Raw genomic sequence first — 23,497 nt, 5'->3', positions numbered from 1 at the left:
TTTATTGAGAATGCATGGCTAGAAATTAAGATGCATGTAGCATGGCTGTATCTTTAGAGTTTCATGAACCCTTCATGAATTATCATTGCCTAAATGTTCATAAATGTATACTTTTGGAGACTATTGTGGTTTGAATTTTAGTTCAACATTCCTTACATATTGAAATTCTTGAGGACCATTTTAGGTACCACATTTTTCTATTTCTATTTGACAAATGTGTTTCTCAATTGTCCCCAACTAACTGAAGAGTCACTGAGTCATTGCCAGCACTAAATCAATTTTTCTGTGGATGTCCCTGACGAAAATAGCAGAATTAAGTCATGGTAGAATTTGAAAAGCTGTCTTCCTGGTCAGCATTTAAAATAATCTATCAATTCATCCTTTATCAATGCAATATAAATTTGATAATTGCTGAGCCAGATTTTCCTTCCTTCAATGCTGACTGGGTTTTTTCCTTACTTTTATTCACTTGTTACCTGAGTTACTAAATGGGAAATTTTTTCATATATGTCCAGAAATGATGCCTGCTTTAATGAAGTGATTAATCTTGATATTTTTACATCAGCTAAGAGAGTGAACATTTAAAATTAAAATAAATCATGGGGTTTGAATATTTTTTCTGTTTATGATTTAATTTAGTTGGCACTCTAGCTACTGATATATCTATGTAGATATGTACTGCCATATCTGTAGATTCACATCTGCATTTCTACCCTCCTAACCAACCTTCCTTCCTTACTACATTACTCAGTCTAAGAATCGGAACTGCTACCTTCATTTGCACTAAATGAATAGTACAGTATCTAAGAGTCCCCTCTCTTAAAACTAAGTTGCATGCAAGTTCCTTGAGCTATAAGGTCTTTATCCCTCCCCTCTTCCTGCCCTCATGTAGCATGGATCTCAGCAGAGTGCTCTGCAGCTCCTGTCCAGATTTCCCACACATTCTCCTGGAAGTTATGCAACGTGGGAGGGAACAATGAGTATCTGTATTTCCCCATAATGTAGGATGATGATGATGATGATGCAGCAAAGCTGCACTCATAAGCTGTTGGACATAGCATCTTTTGCCCTCAGCTAGGTTATTCTAGTGTTAAGATGCCCCTTCTCAACAGAAAAATTTTAAAATTGAGTTTACAGCGTGTGACACTGAAGAAAAGATTTACCTTTAAAGCCTCTTTTCCTTCTTTTACTGCTTCCTTTCCCATATTGTCCAATATGGTTCTTATATATGATAAATAAGCTCTGTCTTTATCAAAGCTACATCCTTACAGTTGCTAATTTATTATTTTTCCTGTAATGTTCAGAAGAGAAGAAAGGGGTTTTTGCCTTCTCAATATCTGAAGATTTTCCCTAAGTATATTGCTCTTTTTCTAAAGAACAGAAACATAGCTGCAAAATGTAGAAGCAAATTTTACCTGGTCACCACCATAAGCTAAAAAATTAATTACAAAAATAATTTGGCTGATTTAACCAACATTGGAAGTCCTTTAAAATATAATTTCAAATGCTTTAGCAATTACTAATAAAAGAGAAAACTGTTTTCTGACAAGTATGTGGTGTGCCAAATTTAAAGGCATGAAGAAAATTTTACTTTAAATCTCTTAGCCTGTCCTCATCTGAGAGATGCTCCAGTCTCTTAATTATCTTTGTGACATTAAGCTGGACACACACCAGTAACTCCCTGTCTGTTTTGTACTGGGGAGCCCAGTACTCCTGATAGAGGCTCACTGATGCTACCTATATAGGAAGGGTCGGTAAAGTATTTAATAAAAACTGAACAGGTTTTGCCATGCATCTTTTTATCCAGAACTTAAATATCTTTCTTAAATAAAAATTAAAAAAAAAACCTATTATAACAGCTAACAGTATCCCAAGGAGTATTCTTAATGAGCTGTATTGCTTATGCTAAGGGTAACTCTTCAGAACAATTTTTTTTTCTATCATATGTAATATGTATAAATGGTTGCATTGTTCCAGTATCAAGCATTTGCTAGAAACATTTTTATCGCCTATCCATCCTCCATTTCATGTCACATCTGACAGTTTCCCATGAGCAACTGAGAAACTTCTTCTGCATAAGCTTCCATAAGCTTGATCGCTGCTATCATGCTGGTCCACGCAAAAAATTATTTCTTGCTCACTCTGGAGAGCACCAAGCCCTTATATTTGAGGACATGAGGAAATTTTACTGTTGCTGTCACTGTCACGGTCACTATGGCAGTTGGGATGGGATTTGACCAACTTGAGAATACTTGAGCTAATACTGAGGATAAATGTGAATTGCTATTGCTCTGTCTGTTCCGTCAGCTTTGTTTCCGTCAGCGTGTTTCAGATCATGTTCCCTGGATGTCTTCACTATGAAGTATATATAGGATAAAATAATATTTCTATAATATTTTTAAGTCACAGGATAATCCTGGGTGTATTTTTTAGGCAGACTAGAGATACTCTATAAATATGTTTTAAGCTGAAATTTAGATTTTTTTTTTTAATATTTAAATTATGTTTATTTCATTGCGGTTGCCTACAGCTCAGAAAAAAATTTTGGATTTACTTTATTTCAATGTTGATTAAATGTAAGTTAGTGTTCCTTCTGATACAGTTGAAAGGATTCTATCTAAAAAAAGTGGTTTGGAAAATTAAATATCTTTTAGCTTAGATTTAATTCTTCTGGGGAATGAGACAGCACAGCTTTTATCAGGTGTAGTTCTTTTTCCTTCTCTAACAAATGTTAGACATGTTCTGCAGTGACTATAGAACATGAAAAGAAGGAATCTTCACTGGAGTCTGAGACATCTCTTTTTGTGCCTCCAGTCTTTGTCCTGAGACCAGTGAGGTCCTTGTATTTCTTTTGTATAATTTTTTTAACAACTTTGAAACACTTTTACTGCACATAAAGTACTCCAGCAACACTGCATCAAAAACTGTGAAGCGCAGCTCTTTGTTAGAGGGTTGATGAACCTCAGTAGATACATTCCTGTATACCATCAATTTTTACAGGTCTATTTTGCTGTCAACGCTTGTTAAACCACTGCTATTAAGTGACAAACATTTGCTGTTCAGGTAGCTGCTAGTGAGGTCTCCCAAAATTTTTTTTCTCCATGTTCTGCTCTGGTTTTCAAATGATAGCCCCCAACCTCTGGAAACTTGAGTAATGCCACATTATGAGTATAAAATTATATTAAAATCATAGTATCATAAAATGGTTTGTGTTTTAAAGGACCTTAAGGATCGTGTAGTCCCAAGCCCCCTGCATGGCCAAGGACACTTTCCGCTAGCTCAGGTTGCTCAAAGTCCCATCCACCCTGACCTTGAACACTTCCAGGGAGGGGAGAGCCACAACTTTTCTGGGCAACCTGTGTCAATGTCTCACCACCCACACACTGAATAATTTCTTACTAATATCTAATTAAATCTGCCCTCTTCCACCTTAAAACCATTACTCATCATGCCATCACTACATGACCTTGTAAAATGTCCCTCTTCAGCTTTCCTGTAGATCCCCTTCAGGTGCTGGAAGGCTGCTATAAGGTCTCCTTGGAGCTTTTTCTTCTCCAGACTGAACAACACCAACTCTCTCAGCCCGTCTACATAGGAGTGGTGCTCCAGCCCTCAGATCATCTTTGTTGCCTTCCTCTGGACTTACTCCAACAACCCCATGTCCTTCCTGTGCTAGGCACTCCAGAACTGGTCAGAGTACTCCTAGTGGGGTCTCACCAGAGTGTAGTAGAGGGGGAGAATCACCTCCCTTGACCTGTTGGCCACTCTACTTTTGATGTAGCCCAGGATACTGTTGGCTCTGTGGCCTGCAAGCACATATTGTTGGCTTATGTTGAGCTTCTCATCAACCAGACTCCTCCCCTCCAGTCCTTCTCGGGTCTGTTTTCAAGCCATTCTCTGCTCGACCTGTGTTTGTGCTTGAGATTGTCCCAACCCAGATTCCTTATGGGCCACACTTTTAAGAGAGGCTATAACAATTTGGTAGAATTATACACACTTCAAGTTTCAACTTGAAACTGTATAACAAGATCCTTAAAATGTTCTACCTACTTAATTCATCCAATTGACTATTTAATTACTAAATTATAGTCTTTTCCTGCATGGGAAGAAGATTGCTGATGAAGATTGTTTCTTCAGCTGAACCAGATAACAGATTGTAGAAACCTAGTGCTCAACTAATTCAGAGAAGCAGCAAAATTATTATTTTGGGATCTAGACAAGAATTTGTTAAGTTGTTAAGGGATGACTCAAGGAGTGAGCTTTTCTGTCATGAAGGGATTTTCTGTCCAGGGTTCCTTGTAATCTAGTTTAATGACTAGAAGTGAGCAACTGAAGTCTGAACAAATCTCCTTAGGCTCTTTCCAAGATATAACAGGCACCTTTTGAAAGCTCTTAATTTTGCTGAGTTTCATTGTGTGTTTTAAGGTGGGGTTCAAAGGGTGGGGTTTTAAGGTTCAAAGTGTGTATCAAGGAAAACAGTCTGCTACATGGACAACAACACAGGAATATCAGTGCTTTAAAATATAATAACATTTTGCTGATTTTTAAGTGCTATGTAAAAATGAACTACCAGAAACTTAATCTCATTCCCTGTACTTAGAAAAAAGTTCTGCAGAGTATTCAATATCCAGTATTCTATAGAGTATAATCCAAATGCCCATAATTTTTAGAAGTAGGTGACTTGTCAAGTTGACAAGTTGTATGAGCTGTCATGATATGAATCTGTGCTGTCTTGTCCACTTGTTAGACAAGGTGCATTGCTTAGATTCCTTTTATATATTTGCTACTCTATGACAATTTTGAAGCACAAATTACTCCTTCCCAAGCCAGAAAACTCTTCTAGTCCTCTTCTTCATATCTTCCAGTATGAAAAAAATCTGTTTCTCTGTCTCTGTACATGTAGGCATTTAAAGGTAACGCTTATAGTTTATCCCGGCTGCATGGAACGTCGGGATGTACAACAGCTGAATGATGGTTTAAAGTTTTCTAATAACCATATGAATTATTTGTGAGCCCAGACCTTTGATCTCTAACTTCCTTTTGTTTGCCCTCTTGCCAGTAGGTTATAGATCTAGTACTAGAGAAGGTAAATCTACAACGCTAACTGTGCCAGAACAGCAAAGAACAACCCATCATCGTTCTCGATCCGTATCTCCTCACCGCGGCGACGATCAGGGCAGGCCCCGTTCACGTTTACCAAATGTGCCATTACAGAGGTAGGCATCACAAGATAGTGAAACGTTGTGTGATTTCAAGTTTGTGTGATCTGTCACTATTAACTTCTGTTCATCATTTTTTCACAATTTAAAAAACATCTGTATCTTAATTTAATAGTGTAGTATTTGAAGTTGATGTATGTTTTTATTAATCATTCAAGGGCACTCATGAGATGATAACTGTTTAAGACTTGCATCTTCTTACTGATAATTTCTCTGTGATTCATCATCTGTGTACTAATAGATAGATAGATTTGAAAATGTTTTTTCAGACAGTGGCTAAATCTTTTATGAAGATACCTATACCTAAGTATACTTGTAGGATAATAAATAGTGGGGTGTACAAATTAATAACTATGAATTGAGCTAATACTTGAATTAGCTGAAGTTAACAACTGTATTTATAATATGACATTTTTAATGGAAGAAGTAAGAAAAAATTACAGAAACACAGTGATTCAAAAACCTCTATTTTCTGGATTTACTGCTTTTAGGAGACAGCCTATTAGTGGGAGAACCCTTTTTAGCTTTTCATTTGCATGCTTTATCCTTCTTTGATTAGTGCCATACAGTCTGCTTACACCCAAAACTTGATTGACTTGATTTTGCTTGGTGTATCGTGTGGAGCAAGAAGTTTTTCTTGCAGCCTCTCATGAAGCCCAAAGTCTGCCAATATTTACATATTTTCTTTACCTCCAGTTTCTAAGAATCTTTCTTCTTGAATAACTGCAAGAGCTTGAACTAGCAACCTCATTGCCTACTAGCTGTGGTAGCTTACTGAAAATCTACCCCTAGCTCAATTTTGAGTAAAAAATGCCGGGACACAGTTCTGTCCTTACCGGTTGTTTTTGTGTCTGGTTTTCTGTGAGTTCCAAAAATGCCAAAAATCTCTGACATTTCCAAGTGATGCTATATTCTGGAAAAATAGCTTCTTCTCCCAGTTGAGATTCCTGATGCTCTTGCTTCTGCCTTTTCATCCTCTGTGCCATAGATAGTGTTCTTACATGTTGAAATGTAATGTGCTTCTTAACTGTACATGTGTCCCCCTTTGTTACAGAAGTTCTTTGAAATGAAACTGTTTAAGTACTTGCTACTCTACTGTTCCACTTGCTGTTGAATTTCACAGTAATGCATCCTTAACAGATAGAGTATGGCTGTACATAAAACAGACAGTGGCACTAACTCATTTTATTAATGGTAGAGAGAATGAGAGCTCATCATTCTGCTTCTGCAAATAGTTGTCTCTCGTATATTTCTGTCTAAAAGCGCATTCACAAATGAAATACTTCACAGTCCCATAATTTGGTTTTATACTTTGGAAAGGTAATGCTTCTTGTTATAATGACAGTTATTAAACTAAAGGAAGAATCAGTGTATCAAGCAGTTGTTCCTTGTCCTTGTTAAAAGAGCTTTAAATTACTGTCATGGACATCAGAGCCTACAAAATCATATCCTTTTTGTATAACACTTAGACCAAGACTAATGAAATCTACTGCAGTTTCTCATACCTTATCCCAGAATTACTTAAAGAGTGCTTAGGGATACCTGCAAAAAGTTGACAGCCCTAAACCAGCCCTTTAGAAATCTGGCTATGAATCTACAAATGCCTAAGAGTTAATTTCATGTGAGGTATTATCAGTTCTCGTGTTATCTTAGTTATTCTTTAAGTATAGGCTTTGAAAAAAATGCCATTTCTGAGTCCATTCATGTACACACAAATTTCTAAATAAGGTAGAAATGGATGCTTTCTATACTTACAGGTATTTTTTTTCTTAATCTTAGGGAACAGGGTTTTTTTAGAAGCTATATATTAACAACTTAATGATTAAGGACTTTCTTCAACCAACTGTACTGTGATGCATTAAGCTGTCATATTTGAGAAAAAAGATAATCATACATATTTCTGTCTTTCAGGAGTTTAGATGAAATTCATCAAATGAGAAGATCACGTTCTCCGACTAGACACCATGATGCCTCCAGAACTCCAGTTGATTACAGATCCAGAGACATGGATAGTCAGTATTTGTCTGATCAAGAAAGGTACATCATCAGCCTGAAACAACTGGGAAACAAGTTTAGAAATGTCTGTGTTGGTTTGCATTATTTTCAAGTATTCCATAGAAACATGACTGAAAGTAAGGGGATAGGGAGAGAAATCATCCTAACTGACAAATCCAGTGCCATCATTAATCTATCTATGCCTATTTTTTGGTAAAATTGTACTCTGGGTCTCCAGTAAAAGCAGGTATCTAGAGAAACAGTTCTGGGTTTTGTCCTAGACTGTTCTACTGTTTGTTTCATTACTGAAGCCCAGAGATTCTTGCTACAAAACCATGTCTGTATGTGTACCCTAGCTATGTTTGTAACTCAGAATTTATCTGTTTCAGTAGCCAGAAAAGTACCAGGCATGAGTTCCTGCTAGCTGGGAGTTGCATATACTATGATTTACATTTCTGTTCTTATAGATTTTGAATATCTATATTTGCAGCCTCACAGCATCTTATGTAACATTCTGGTGAACTTGGTACAGTACCCAAGCATAGTAAGGATAGTTGCAGTGCAGGTAGTTACACATCTCTCCCTAGAAAACATTCAGTGGCTACACTCCTCGGAGAATGTTTGGTCTCTCCTAACAGGCATCTAGGAATATATTCTAATATACTGGAAAAAAATAGGCTTTCTCTGTAGTTTCTGGCCAAAAAAAAAAAAAAAAAAAAAAGTCTAAAAAGGTATTTCAGTTCAGTAGCTGGGTAGCATAATAATGACAATCACATAGGATTATCAATGTTTTTGAGTTGTTGAAAAAAATCATATAGCTAAAATATAATGGCAAACTTTTACCCTCCAGAAAATATCAATTGTCCTAGTAATGTTTTTGGAATTTTTTTTTTTCAGTAGATTACTATTTTTTCTTTGTAACCATGACAAAACTTTACAATCCAGTAAATTCAATACAGAATTTACATTTCACAGTGATGTGAAAACATGTGAAGAGTAAACCATAAAAATCTCTGGAACCCTTTGTCTAGTTTTGAAGTAATATAAAAATTGAGTAAGAGATGACTTTTGCAGTTAAACTAGTTCAGTTTTGTATATGATCTTTCTGTTTTGCTTTTTTTTAACGTGATAACATACATATGGAAATTAATGAGTAAAAATATATTTTAAAATTCAACTTCATAGGCAAGAAGCATGTACAGAATCATTCAACTTGAATTGTAGTGAATTTGTTTCAGAGGTAAATTGAAATGATCTTTAAAAGTAGCAGACAGGTTTACAGATAAGGTCATTGAAGTAATTTCCATTTGTTGCATGTGTTTAATTTTATTATGTATTGCAGTTAGTGATATATTCAAAAGATTCCTGAAGATACTGGTTGAATAGATTTCTTATTCAGCAGATCTTAAGAGGAAGAGACATTGAAGAGTAGCTTTTGTCAGTAGAAATAGATAGTTAGTTAACTGTCTAGAAAATTTTCTTCCAATAAACTCTCAAACCAGGGTATAATTGATTATTATAACAGATTATTATACATCGATTATGCTTGGAGAGCAGGGCTTGCAATGAGGCTCTCTTGGAGATGAACCATCATACCAGAGCCACAGCAGCAATCAGTTACTGGATATGTTCTGAGAAGTAAGACACAGCCTTCAGTTCTTTTCAGTTTTCTGAAAATGCTTTTCAGAAGTTTAAACACCAGACATGAAGGATGTCTTGTCTATGTACATGGCATATTTACAGGATTTAAAGATGGGTCCATGTACTTACTCGAATAATAATCTTGTCTGTAGTGGTCTACTTTTTCCCCTTTTCCTTTTCGTCTTTCCCCCATATTTCTTTAGTTGTAGAGACTGTTTGACTCTTGCAGGTTTCACTGTATTTCAGTACTTAAAAGCAATATCATAGGGAAGACCTAAACCAGCTTTTACAGAGGAAGATTGTCTTGTCACATCTGAGGATTTAAAATAAAATCTTCATTCAGTATTATGTGTCAGTGTTGATAGTAATATAAGTAGTATAAGTATTACGTATTGTTCGTTTACTGACCAGCACATCCAATATTCATATGGGTACCTACTACAAACTCATCTTGAAAAGTCAGTAAATACCTGATAGCTACTTGGCAGAAATTGCAGTTGCTAATTACTTCTGATCATTCTCTCAATGATCTGTTATTAGTCCCAAAGTAAGATTGAATGTTCTGAATAGATCTTTGTAAAAATAGTTATCGTTTTATCTTCCTGAAGCATCTGGCATGATAAATTTCAAGTGGAACTGATTTGTCCACTTTACCTTTTTTATATGTATTTATATACATGTATACATATGTTTTTAGTGTGTGTGTATGTATATAAAAATGTTAAGCAAAAGCCTTTTGTTAGGAAATAGAGCTAAACAGTACATGTTGCTTTAAATTTGGAAACATCATCCAGTTTTCAAGGACATGACCCTTTTTTTTTTAGTGTTTCTTTTATTCCTAAATAAAATCTGTTAATGTGGGTAGAAAAAACTTATTTTAGAATAAAAGTCTTTATCTTAAATAAATCCAAACCAGTCTTAATTTATTATAGAACTGTCAGTATTTTTCAATATTATTGGTAATCTACTGACATGTAGACATTCTTGTGCTTAGTTTTTATAACTTCAGGATTTCATGATAGATTTGCTATTTTGTGTCCCTTTCTGGATGAATTTTGTACTACTGTGTGCCATGGGCCAATCGGAAGAGAAAGCCTTTGGCTTAGCAAAGGTAGAGTAAATACTAGTGAAGTAGCTTATGATTTAATGTGGACTTCACATCTACTTCACAGCTCTTAAGAAAATGGTAATTTTGGTCCTAAAACAATTTTGTTTGCAATTTGGAAACTTGCATACATTTTTTCAGTCCTCTGAGCTTATGAATGGAAATTTTGCTTAAAAAAAATGTAAGTCCAATTCAGTTCACCTTTAATGTATTTTGTCACATCAAAAGGCTTGTGGTTCCAGATGCAAAGTTCAATCTCACATGTAACTGACAAGTCGTTGTTTCAAGCTGTCTAGTTTAGAATTTTAGATGAATATTACCAATACTACATCAATTAAATGAGTTGTTTAACAGTAAGAAGCACAAAACAAATTGAACAACTGCTGCTTTATCTGTTTTGTAATCTTTTCTCTCTTTGTCACCATAGTACTTCATATGAGTCCCTGTTTGTTTTTTTAAATAGCATCTTTCCATTAAGTTTAGGTTTTACTTCTATATATGATTAGTAGGAGGTTTGGAGTGTGGTCTTCCTTCTTGTGTTGAAGTTGATAAAACTACAAGATTAATTCAAGGGATATTTCATATCATAGTCTTATTTACCCTAGGCATAGGTATGTGTTAATTTTACCATCTTGCTCTGTATCATGTGTGTGGTTACAGTATATGAAAAAAAGAATAGACCGTTGATGTTCTTAACTGGAAACAATAAGAAAAAATATGATGCCTAATTAGCAATTTTTCTTCTTTCTTTAGGATTGCATTACAAAATACTCACAAGGGCTATGAGTCAGATTTATATTTGTCCAGTAATATTTCCAGTGAAAACATCTTTTTGGTTTTTCTGAAAGGGTGACTAGTTACTCTTCCCATAAACTGATCTGCAGTGAATTAGTAGCAAACTCTCCTTGCTTTTTCATGTATATTTTTTGTGGCTTAGAGAGGAAAAAACAAAACAAAAAACCAAGCATCATTTGTTTGTTTGTTTGTTTTTTCCATAAAGTATTTCACCATTGATTAGTTAATAAGGAAGGAGTTTATTAGAGAAATGTAGCTGTTTTATGGGTTTCTTTTGATGTGAAGAGATCTGAAACAGTACTTCTGAATTTTAAGATGAAAAATCCCTCAAAATTAGGGGCCACAAAAAAAAAAGAAATCATTGAAAATGTAATTATCACAGGCATTTTTTGCCACATAGTCTTTGAGAAGTGCAGTCTGAGTTTGAACATTATCAGACTATCTTTCTGGGTGGAAGCTTCTTGTTTCTTTTTATGTTTTCATTTGCATATCATTGGCATAATGCATGTCATCTAATGCTTCATAATTATATCTGTTTCACTCACCACCCATCCTGTCTGTGCAGTGAGCTTCTTATGCTGCCCAGAGCAAAACGAGGAAGAAGTGCAGAGTGCCTACATACCATCAGGTAAATACAGGAATTTGGTAATCATGAACACATCTGGTTAGTTGTCTATATTTTTGTGTACCAAACATTTTTCAATGATGGCATTTATTCCCAGTAAGTAACGAGCTTCCTAGTATGTTTTGACCCAGGTGTCAGGGGTTTTTTTTGTTTGTTTGTTTGTTTTAATTCAGATTGAGATGTGCGTAAATGTTTGTGAACTTCAGTAGTAGGTGTTAAATTCTGATTTTGCAGTCTTGTTTTGTGGTAGATTTTCTGTCTAGTCACAGAAGTCCTGGTCTCCCAGTGCATGACAATGTTATTTTAATTTCAAACATTACTTTTTTTAAAATTTTTTTTATGTTTTCTTTTATTTGCATTTTAAGTGTTTATATACAGACATACACAAGCCAACAATCTTTCATTTTGATGACACTTAATCTGATACTGATTTTAGTCACATGTAGAGGAAAGAACAATAATGAGTGTTCACTGGGAACCCCAGATTTGAGGCATCTCCTATTACTTTTATTTCTGTCTACAAGTTCCACTCTAAGCTATATCCAGGCATAAACTTTGTAGTTTGGGCTCATTTCAAAACCTCATTAATGTCTCGTACTGAAGCGTGGAGCTCTGTCTCAACTCTTATAAATGTAATGAAGCTAAACAAGTCTGACAAACTATCTGACAAACCTAATCCTGTCCCTCCCCTTTTTTCTTTTCACCATGTCTGTTAACCTTGAAAAAAAATCAGGTTGTGTAGAAAATGTTTCATTTAGAATTATTAAAATATATGTTGAAGATGAAGTAATTAGCCTTTCAACTACTTCAAAGATGCTGTGATACATTCCTCTTGTAAGGTGTACTAGTATAAAATAGGACAGTGAATCCAAAAACTTTCAAAATCTGTGCAGCAGTGAGACTGTTAAATTAAAATGTAAATTTTTATTATCAGCAGAAGGAATTTGATCCTTCAGCTTAAAAACATTTTCCTGAACATTTTAAGTTTAAAGGTTAATAATTTCTTTCACTCCCTGTTATGTTCATTTATTGTAGCATAATAGCATTAATAATAATTTTTCTTGTCTTCTTCCTATGGCCCTTCTTTTTCTGATTCATGTTGTGTAGCTTCATGCCCCTCCTTGACTCAGCTCTGTGCATGTTCCTTTCCATCCTAAAGGTTATAATTTTCATTAGAATTCTTCTACAATAGTATCTAAATTCTCATTTCACTAAGTAAATTTTATATTATAATTTTTTTTTCACTTTGACTGGTTGCTGTAGATTTCCAGTATTTTTACCAAATCTACTAGCCAGTTTGGCCAGCTAACCATCTAAAAATTGTGCCTGGGCAGCAGTGTCAAGTTAGGTAAGAGCTACCTAACTGATGTTAGGTACATGTACAGCCCTACATTACATTTTTCCTTGGTTTTGTTATTTATGGTTTTTATTACAATCAAGGAAAGTAACAAATTCACTCCATTAAAGCAACAGTAATGGTTTTCTGTAAAACAGAATGGTACTTTTAATAATGAACTGAAGGTAACTATGAAGGCAGTAGAAGACAATACATTTTTAAAATTTAGTTCTGAGGCTTATGTAGCCTAATCTAAGTTTTAATAATACCCAGAAAATTGCCAACATTCATTCTTGACTGAATAGTCTTAAAACCCCTCCCAACAAGAATTTGTTTTGTGTATTGGTTGCCATTTTTTTCCTTTCTCACTTTTAGTGGCCTGACATATATTTATTTTAGAAAGATTGCAAGGTGGGTTTTTTTCCTTGTTTCCTAGATATCTCGCTGAAAAATGTTTTAATTAATTGTTGAGACAGCTTCAGCTTAAAATGGGAAAGACATTACATGTATTTCATGTCAAATGAAAGAAATATTAATACAAGATGGTCCAAGCTACAAAGTTAAGATATATGATTAGTTCAATCCACTAGTTTAGAATAATAATAGTCCTAGCTGCCCATCCTGTCCATGTGTGTGTAGTTATTGACTAATAGGAAAATGGTGGAAGGATGTTTATACCAATGCCTTAGACCATGGATTGTCACATTCCATGTCTTAGTTCACACCCACTTTGATTGGTAATATCTAGCAGTATGCCAGGACTGACATGATGGACAACCATTTCTTTATTCCTTCTGTACAATGTCACAGTGACCTCCTGTGGGGATGTCAGCTCTGTCAACTGCTAAACCTGTACAAGAAGGGTCAAAGCTCTTCTGTTAACAGCCTCAGGGCTTTACAAACACCAGGGGTTTGAGTCAGAGAGTTGTTTCATCTGTCAGTGACATAGGCAGGTTTTTTATGTTGATCTGCTGTGCCTAGATCCAAGCCTTAACAGGAGTTAAAGTTTCCTGTTTGGACAGACTGTTCTTCTTGAAGCTGCAAAGTCCTTTAATGCTGCTGTCCTGCCAATAGCACCACAGCTGTGGCCTGGTGGCACATGTGGAAAATTGGTTATTAAACCTCAACCATTAAGTCTTCGTGATTCCCATTTGGTAACCACTTTATGCCTTTACATGTCTCTCTTGTTCATTGGGTAGAGATGGATAATAAAGCAAACATCTAGAGCTGGATAATAAAGCAAACATCTCTTGTTCTACAATCTCTTGTGCTATAGATGATATTGGACAGTTTTCATACAGCATCTCAGGTGCTCCTGTGCTGGCTGATATAGTAGATCACCTACTTTAATTAGTTTATTATTTATAGCAATTAATTACTGTTCTATTTTGCAGCATTTCAAAAAAACCTTCCACATTAAAAAATGCCAGATGTTAATGCAACTATAATTGAGTTTGCAATATCACGTATCACTTTTTTTCACGAGCTTTTCATGCTTAGCTGCTGAATAGGTTGAAGTCTCCAAAGGTCTAAAAAGGTAGTACTGAGAGAAAGCAAGTTTAATAACAACCTGGTCCTTTACAACAGCTTGTATATTTTAATTTAATTTAAAAATCTCTAAAAATGGAATTTAGATTTCTTTAATCACAAGGAAAAAAAATTCAGCTATACTAGTATTGTCATGAGTTTATGGACTGTAACAGAACAGAAGTATAAATACAAAAATTTGTCCCCCAGATAGCTGTCACAGCAGAAAAACATATACTGAGAAATCTACTCATTATGGCTATTAAATGTAGTAGAATATTATGTGTTTATTTTATGTTATGGTCGTTCTTGCCTTACTTTTACCTGTCTTTTTATTTCTGGCATGTTTTTGTGTTCTTTTTTCTTTTCTGTTCAACCACATTCAAGAAGTTCTGTTAGCCACTATAAAACATTACCACCCAAGATGCCTTTGCTAACAAATGGTACTCATTGGAACCTATACAGGTAAGAAGTGTTCTGAGTCCATTGAAGTAGTTAGATCCTTTTTGAAAAGGAAGTAAAATAGTAAAAAAAAGTAAATAGTTTTACTTTGTTAAATAAAAATGAAATAGTTTCATAGAGTTTTTATAACTGAGAGATAAGGGAAACAACCCTAAAATAACTTCATATAACTGTCTAGAATAACCTCTACATTACCAGATGAAAAAAAAAAAACCAAAAACAAAACCCAAACCACTTCATATTGGGTAGAGTTTTCTTCACCGTTAGAGTTATATGTTGCGTGCTTTTCTTTGTTGCATTTTTTTGTTTATGTATGTGTTTTTGGTTACATGTTAAATTTATTTTCATTTTGTTTAAATAATTTTAATTTACAAAGCTCAACTCTTCCTGCATGTGCTAAGACCAAATCAGTGATTAGACAGGATATTTCACTCCTTCATGATTGCCTTAATTCACGAATACCGAAATTTGGAGATGATCTACTGGTTAGGTAAGAAACAGAGGATTAATTGCCCTCTCCTGTTTGGTACCTCATATGGATTTTCAGAATAAATGAGCTTCACTGTAAAGTAATTTCACAAAATATGTAGTGTATCACATCCTTTTATGTTGGCCTAAGATTTACTGCTGTTAATAAGAATTTAAATTCATTGTTTGGTATTTCTCATTCCGTTTTTTTTAAAGTGGTTGTATTCTGTCTCATTCAGTTTTAAACACTTCAATAATTTAAGCAAAAAAAAAAAATTTCTAGCAGTTTTTTGTTTGCTTTTATTTTCTAAACAAATATTGGCACTTTCATCCAGTCAGCTCTTTTACATTTTCTTTAATTATACCATTGTGATTCTACATTTTCTGTAAAGAGAGCATTATTTTATGAGTTAATATCTAACATTGTATTCCTTTCTTTGTTTTCTTTTTCTTTCTCTTCTACCATTGGATGCAATGCACTGGCACTAGTGAACTACAGCCCTCCCTTGACAGGGCTAGGAGTGCTAGTACCAACTGCTTGAGACCAGATACTAGTTTGCATTCACCAGAACGAGAAAGGTATAAAATAAAAACTTACGAATTTCTTGTCATCTGTGCTGGTGATCCTTATCAGTTTTGTTTTTCCTCGTATTCTGCATTCTTGTCCATTCATGTCTGCTTTGGTATCTGTAGACCTTTTTCGTTCTGTATTCATGTATGTCATGTAAATTGTGTGTTGGACTTTATAACTGCTTCTGGCTTCTTCCCTTGTTTTAGTTCAAGCTGATGTCATTGTTTACAAAAGTCCTCAGTATGCTGATAATAGCATTGCAGTGTTAAGTATTTTGACAAAATAGCACTTGTTAATCTTCATCACCATTTGCTAAAAGTATTACATTTGTTTCTTGCCTGTTCTGTGGGCTGCTAATAAGGCAGTGACATAGTTCATAAATTGCCACAAAAGTCTCATACTTCAAACCAGAACTGTAGTTTGTGTATTGGTGTATTTTCCACAAAACAGCCAAAGTTCATTGCTTTCTTAATCCAATCTGTTGCATCTGCTTTTCCAATTACAAGGTCGAAATCACTGCATTAAGTTTTTTCCGCTCTGTGACATTGCACTAAGGCTCATGTAGGTCTTACATAGACACATTTGCAAATTAAATATTGTTGTCACATACATTGTGCAGGCATTTGCTGTATGTTTTCTACATTTTTAATATAACAATATTTAATACAGTAGCTTCACTCAAAATAGTAGGTGAATCAAACGTTACTGGTATTTTTTTAGGACATGGGATTTTCCCACAAGGAATTTTTTAATCATCTGCTATGCTTCTAGCTAAGATTTATGTCATTTCAGAGTGAGATTTCAGCTTCACTAAAGGCAATGATAGAGTCCTATTGACTTTGGGGATATGGTGGAATTACAATTTCATCTGTGTGTTTCCTATTTAACTAATGAAGCAGTTAATAATGCAAAATTGATTTGTCAGTCAACTTGTACTGTGGTGATTATAACAGTCACATGAAGAAAAGCAGTAAGAATATACTTTTCTCTTTAAGACAAGATTTCTGAGTTTTTGTGAAATTCCCCTTTCCCTCTTCCCGACTTCCCACTTTGCCTTGATTGAAATTCTGCTCAAGTTGTGCCCATGTTGTGTGCCCATGTTCCAGAGGAGTGACTAAAGTTCTGGTGAGATATCTCACATGGATTTACATGAGTTCATTTATTTATGAGACTGAGCCCAAGATATCATAGATAATATATTCATGGTTATTAAAAGAAAAGTATGACAGAAATAGGGCCAGTCTACATACAGCTACTTATTTTAATAGCACATGGACATAAGCAGAACATGTTTTCTACTTTAATTTTCAGATGCCACTCATCAAGTTGAGCATTCAGTGAAACAGTAACTGCCAGTTATAGTCTACCTAGTTAAAATATTGCACTCAAAAACACACCTGTCACTGACATTAACCAGTTCTATTATTTCTTCCTGAACAGCATTCTGTCCAATAGGCACTGCAGAGAATTTGCAGCATTTTCCATTAACTCCTTCTAAAAGTGTTTAGTTTGTGTTAACAGCCTCTGCCGCTACTAAACACAGGGTTTTGCCAAACCATCAGTAGGGCTGCTCCAGAAAAACATAGTCTATCAATATGAAACTTCCTTTCTTTAAGAAACCATATATAGGTGTTTTTGACTTGGGATTCTTCATGGGGATGCAAAAAAATATATTTTAAAAACCCATATTCAGATTTTGTATGATGGTTTTGTTGAAAATAATGAGAGCTGTGTGGCTCTTACAGAGTAATAAGGATATCAAGGATGTCCTTCTTTTAGTTTTTTTCTTTTGAGGTATATCATGGTTTTTTTGATATCATAGCCCAATTTGGGGAGTAAAATATTATATTTAATGTATAAAACCCACCAAACACTTCTTTTTTTGAGGGGGGGGTGCTGGTTTTAGTAGATTTATTTCTCCACTGTTGACTGTATCTACTTACACTTTAATGTAAGGTTAGCAACCATTTGTGTTTCATGATAGAGGAATCTTTAGTTTAAGGAGCACAACTAAATTTTAATTTCGAAAACCATTTTGTTTCTTTGCTGGTCAAGGTGAGAAAAAGAGACTTAAAGTACAGTTAGGCAGGTTCATCTTATGCAGTAGGAAAGCCTTTTTGAAAGTAAGTACAGTGAAACACTGTGATAGATGATAAGGAAATGATTGTTTGGACTTCAGTACTGGAGGCTAAGAAGAGATCAGACAAGTACCTGTTTGCTGTAGAGCTGGTCCTGCTTGCAGCAAAGAGGAACACTATGTAGTTTTGTGAAGTCAAATCTATAAGGCACCACTTCATTAGTACTTTATTTGTGGGACCTATGTTGCATGCATTTTTAGTGGTTTCCATGGGGTTCCTCTCAACTTCCCACCCCTAATGGAACTGTAGATTTAGACTTCATGTCTTTAAAATATGGACTTCTGAATGTGGTATTTTATTCAACAAAATCATAAGTACACTCACCTGTGGAAAATTATTTGCACTTATTCCCACCTGAGAGGGGATAAATCAGATTAGATTTGAGATCAGAAGTTTAAATTGTCCTCTTCAGTTTTTTTTTACAGAAATGTTTTTTTGTTGTATGTAACTGATGGACAATGATATTTTTGTTGACCCATATATACTGCCAGAATACTTCAGCATATATGAATATAGGATATACAAGTTGTCTTAGTTGCAAAAAACCAAACCAAAACAAAAGCAGGCATTCCTTTTCTCCTACTATAAGCTTCATCATTTGAACAAAGAAAGTCTGTATAACTTGACTGGCAAATTGATCTTGCCCTGACACAGCCCTGCCAAGTTGTTTTGATAAACTGAATGAAAGTTAATCCTTCGTGTATTTCTCTTTGGCACATAATACACTAGGATACCCAAAGATTTTCACCCCCTACCAATATATCTGTACAGCTTCACCACTGCTGCCTTTTTAAAATATTTTTTTCCTGTCTGTTTATCCCAAGCCATATTATTTTCAAAATTGTTGTCTTGTCAAATTTCCTGTGATGATCTGAAAAACATGTATTAATTTATAATATAAATAGCCTCTAATGACAAAGAAAATGTTTTGACTGCTACTACTTTTTTTAGCATGATTTTTCTTTCTCCTTTTCCCTGTCTCAAAATTTCTGCTTTTTCTCCTTGTAAATTGAATACCATTTCTTTAAAATGGAGAAATTTTTTTGCAACCCTCAACCTCCAGCCAGGAAAATATGTAGGTGTAAGATATAAGTACAGTGGTTTCCCATCATAATAGTATCAGCCCCAGACTGATGAAGGATTGCAGGCAGTGATAACTACTTTAGACTTAACTACTTTTATCTACCTTCTGACTTTGCCTTGTTGCAAGAAATTGCTGTGTATATTAGGAATTAGCATAAGAGCAGCTGTACAGACTGGTACTGGTTATATACTTTGATCTTGAGAGGTCAGTGGAGTTCTGAGCAAATTAAAGAGAGAGGCATGGGCCAGGGATTGGTTCATCTACAACAGGGTCAGCACATCTGCAAAATGCAGCTGAGTAGCTGTGTTAGGTTTGTTCTGAGGTGCTTCACTGCAGTAGGAATCAAAACTTTTCCAAAATATTAATGAGTAGTGCTAACAGGTGGTCACTACCACCTAAAACAGATGCAAAGCTGAACCTGTTGCCTACTCATAAATAGATATCAGATAGATATTATAGATATTAGATATTTAATAATCTAATATGTAACAACTAATATATAATATTTAATTAGATATGTAATAATCATAATAGATATTATGACATGTTATCATAAATAGATAAAAGGGAAGTTGGAGCTGTCACTTGGTCCAATTAAAACCTGCCCAAATTTCACATTGATTTTTCTACATTTTTTTTTTCTTTTAGTAAGCCTGTTGTATTAGGTGTTTATATTGCAGGCCTTTAGCAGTTATGTTGAGTATCACCATTTACATTTAAAGTAATGTATGGATTAGGTATATATTGTATTGTGATTTCAGTTCTTTTTTAATCATGTTAAGAAAAAGGTTATTGCACATTTGTCTGCACCATACTTTGGCTCATGGACATTCAACATTAGTGACAGAGAGCATGTTCTCAAAGTTCATACTGCATGACCTAGGCAATCCTGTCAATTCTGCTTAATATTTGTAGTGGATATCAGCATATTAAGGGCTTTGACTGAGTGCACTGATGCATTAATGTTTTCTTTAACACTTGCTTTGGAGAGAAAAAGAACCTAACTACTAACAAACTATTCCTTCTTGAAACTCTTGACACCTTTGTTATTTGCATGTTCCATAAACCAAACCTTTCCGTATTACATGGACTGGAAGGATGCCTCAGAAAGTTAAATGCAGAGTTTATGTAAACATGTTGCTGTTTGTAAATTAGTCAGTATTTTTTATTTTGTAAAAAAATATACATACTCTTACTCAATAACATCCACAGAACATCTCAGCAAGATAGGCAACATTCTATAGTTTAATATATATGATTCTAAATGAACTTTTTCAAGAAAAAAAATCATGTAAGACCAGTTTTCAGTCACAATTCAGGTCCTTTTTGTTAAATTTAATTATATGACATAATCTGCTGATGTGTACTGCAGGGATAGAGAGAAATGAACAGAAGGGGAAGCTGACTGCACACACTTTCATTGTATTTTACAATTAAAAACAGTTACCCCAGTTGTTGTGCACAGATGTGTGTAGCTCAGTTGTAGGTAATTATCCATCACTTTCTCATTCCATTCCAGGAAAGGGTCACTTTATGCCTTAGAATTTTCCTGATAATTCAAAAACCTACATTTTTATTGAGAATGCATTTTTCAGTGCAAAGAGCTAGGAGAGATTGTCATAACAAACAGTATTCAACAGAAAATTACTCTCATATGCTCTCCTACAACTTTCTATGTGAATAATGGAATTTTAGATAGCCTAGCATTTTGAGAATATTTCAAAACAATGCTATGATAAAGATTTATTTTGGTCCAAATTCTGCATCTTTATGCATACATTCTTTTATTTTTATCTGTAATGTTTCTGTGATAAGCAGCCATAAAAATAGTATATTAGGAGTTAGAAAACTGCTAACAAAAATAATTAACTGATAAATAAATGAAATTACATACTCTCATTACTTTTTGGGGTATTTTTCCAGTCCCAAATCCCATATATTTAATTTTACCATGAACTAAATATCCTATTTTTTTCCTGTTTTATTGAACGGGCAAACAGGGGTAGATTGTCCCCCTCCCTAGAGAGGAGACGACCTACTAGTCCCAGGATTCATATCCAGCATGCATCTCCGGAGGATGACAGGTACTAGTCAGCTCCTCCCAGTTGAAAAGTGGCTTACTGCATCTTGCACTCTCAGAGAAATACACTGAAATTTAAAAGTATGCAGAAATAGAGATTTATGACTGCCAGAAGCCCAAAATATAACAGCAGCTTAGATATCATCTCTGCATTTTGCTGAACTGTTATAAAGCACCTAGCAATTGACATCTTTTCAAGTTTTCTGTTTGTCTGAATGGTCACAAACCATGAAATAAGATGTCTAATACAACAGAGCATCATCTGTTAATGTTCTTTAGCCTGGTTTTTTTTTACCTGTTTCTGTAAATGTTGGTGGTGTTTTCACTGTGGTGCTTTATAATATGATAAATATTTGTTTTAGAGCCTGTTGTTGTGTAGGTGTTTTTATTTGTGTTGGGTTTTTTTTCCCCTTTTTTAAACAAACTCTTCCTAGGGGGAAGAAAACCCACAAATGAATGTGTTGGAAGTCTTGGTAACACTTGCTAGTTGATATATGTAAAAATCAGCTCTGTTGGTAAATTCTGTCCTAAATCAGGATTGTGTCCCCGAAGCAGGTTTTCCTAACAAGGTAGGTTTGATTAAAAACACCACTGTTTAAAATAAATTTTTATTATGAATACCACCTATGATTAATAGACATATATATTTTGGGTTTTTTCTTGTTGCAAATGTTCTACTCAAAGCAGCTTTAGTATTCCATTGCTTTTCCTGTAGTAATTTTTTTCTGGTATTTTTTTTTCAGATAGATATGGGGATTTTTAGACAAACATTTCTATTGAGATACAAATGCAAACTTTTTTCTTTCATTTTTTTATGTAAAAGAAATTACAAGATACAGATGGTCCATGAAACTAATAAATATATTTTTATGCTGTTACAAAATTACACTGAAATCCTTAGACTAGTATATAGATAAAACTCACTGTAGTCATAGTGCTTACCTGCTTCTAAAGTGTATCCACAGTACTTACATTTGTACTTTAAGTCTTCTTGTTTGCTTGATACAAAATGTATCCACTATAACAAAGTAGGAGGAGGATAGTTGTGGTTTTGTAACTTAATTTTTTTTTTTTTTTAGTAAGACAGCATTATAAATTATAAAATTAAAATTGTGAAGCATGATTTCAGAATTGCCCCTCCTTGAGACACTGCATTTATATAAATTTTGCCAATGCATCCCTTTGATGGGACAGCTATTGAGTTTATAGATGTATTTTGTATCTTTTAGGAATTTAATAATAATTTTACTTCCCATTTTAAAAGTCATTGGAAAGACTGTCTTTGATTTCATTAGATTAGAACTGGTAAAATCTTATTGTCACTGAACTGATTAGAATTAGATCACAATATCACGTCATCATGTGAAATGAGGTTTTCATCTAAATACTACAATCTTTAATGCAGAATTGTAAGCCTTTTGATGCCAGCTGAAGTTTTGCAAAGAAGGACTGAAATTCTCCAATACCTGTTAGCAAACATATTGCAGAAAAGCATCTGGAGAATATAGAATTTACTGTGGGAAAGATTTTGAGTTGGAGAAACAGCAGTCTGTGATTTTTTAGTGAAATCAGGCCCGTCTTTTGCTTGGATGTTTTGTGGGTGGCCTGGTCACCAAATCTCAGTGATGCAGCAAGTGATGAACCCAGAAGGAATTTAGGATAACCCCAATCCCAGTGACTGGTTGTGGTTTTCCAGTTCCAGGATCTTTCTGCTACATGAAGAGAATATCAGAGAATGCTGAGCTCATTGCTTTGCATGTCCAATACAAAAGAATAGCCCACCTCATGGGTAAAGAGAATATCAGTGAGGGAATCAAAGGTGCCTTACTTATGTTTTCTACTCTTTAGATTTATATTCAGTCTGATTAATTTCCCATAGCTTTGGCAGTTGGCCAAAACCACTCAGTTCTCTAATATGTGCTTTTTCTGAGATGCATTTGTATCTGACTACTGATGATGTGGGTGTCTGCTGGATTAGCAGGGATAACTAACTGGTTATCACTGCTTTCAAATCATATTTTCACAGATTAATTGACTTTGACAGATGTCACCTTATTCTTCATTTGAGTACATTCCAGATTTATCTTACAAATTGCCCCAATTTGCATGTAGGCTGCAATATAAAATATCTATTTCTGAATACATTTCTGATACATGACTTTTGCATTATTTCTAATTTTCCCAATTTAATTTCAATTTTTGCAATCTGGTATTTATTGATCATGATTCATAAATTTTATTAAAGATCTTGGCAGGATTGTTATTCTGGAATTTAGGCACTTGCTTTATCAGAAATAAACACCTTGGTGTACCTTGACAGATTTTTTGTTTCAATGTTAAGAATTGACAAGTTGCTTAGTATCGTGTATTTTAAGACATTTGAATTTGATATCATCTGTTCTGGGAGGTTTTGGGTTTTTTTATATAAGAATTAGAAAGTCTGTCTGAAAT

At 34.5% G+C, this 23,497-nt stretch overlaps 1 protein-coding gene across 21 annotated transcripts in view; it reads left to right on the top strand.

The window, feature by feature from the left end:
* The window catches only part of RIMS1 (regulating synaptic membrane exocytosis 1), a 306,200-nt gene that overhangs the window by 191,222 nt on the left and 91,481 nt on the right, over positions 1–23,497 (top strand). For 7 of the 21 annotated variants that reach the window (XM_030448772.1, XM_030448766.1, XM_030448761.1 and 4 more), the window contains exons 10-13: positions 5,060–5,216; positions 7,131–7,256; positions 11,321–11,383; positions 15,663–15,752. In XM_030448772.1, the coding sequence (XP_030304632.1) occupies positions 5,060–5,216; positions 7,131–7,256; positions 11,321–11,383; positions 15,663–15,752 (436 nt within the window). Of the gene's footprint in view, positions 1–5,059; positions 5,217–7,130; positions 7,257–11,320; positions 11,384–14,630; positions 14,709–15,081; positions 15,196–15,662; positions 15,753–20,966; positions 21,051–23,497 lie in introns of all 21 variants that reach the window. The other 14 variants (XM_030448774.1, XM_030448773.1, XM_030448768.1 and 11 more) reach the window with 8 other exon arrangements.

Source organism: Calypte anna, chromosome 3 (genome assembly GCF_003957555.1).
Source record: "Calypte anna isolate BGI_N300 chromosome 3, bCalAnn1_v1.p, whole genome shotgun sequence".
Taxonomy (NCBI): domain Eukaryota; kingdom Metazoa; phylum Chordata; class Aves; order Apodiformes; family Trochilidae; genus Calypte; species Calypte anna.
This window is presented reverse-complemented; position numbering and strand designations above follow the sequence as displayed.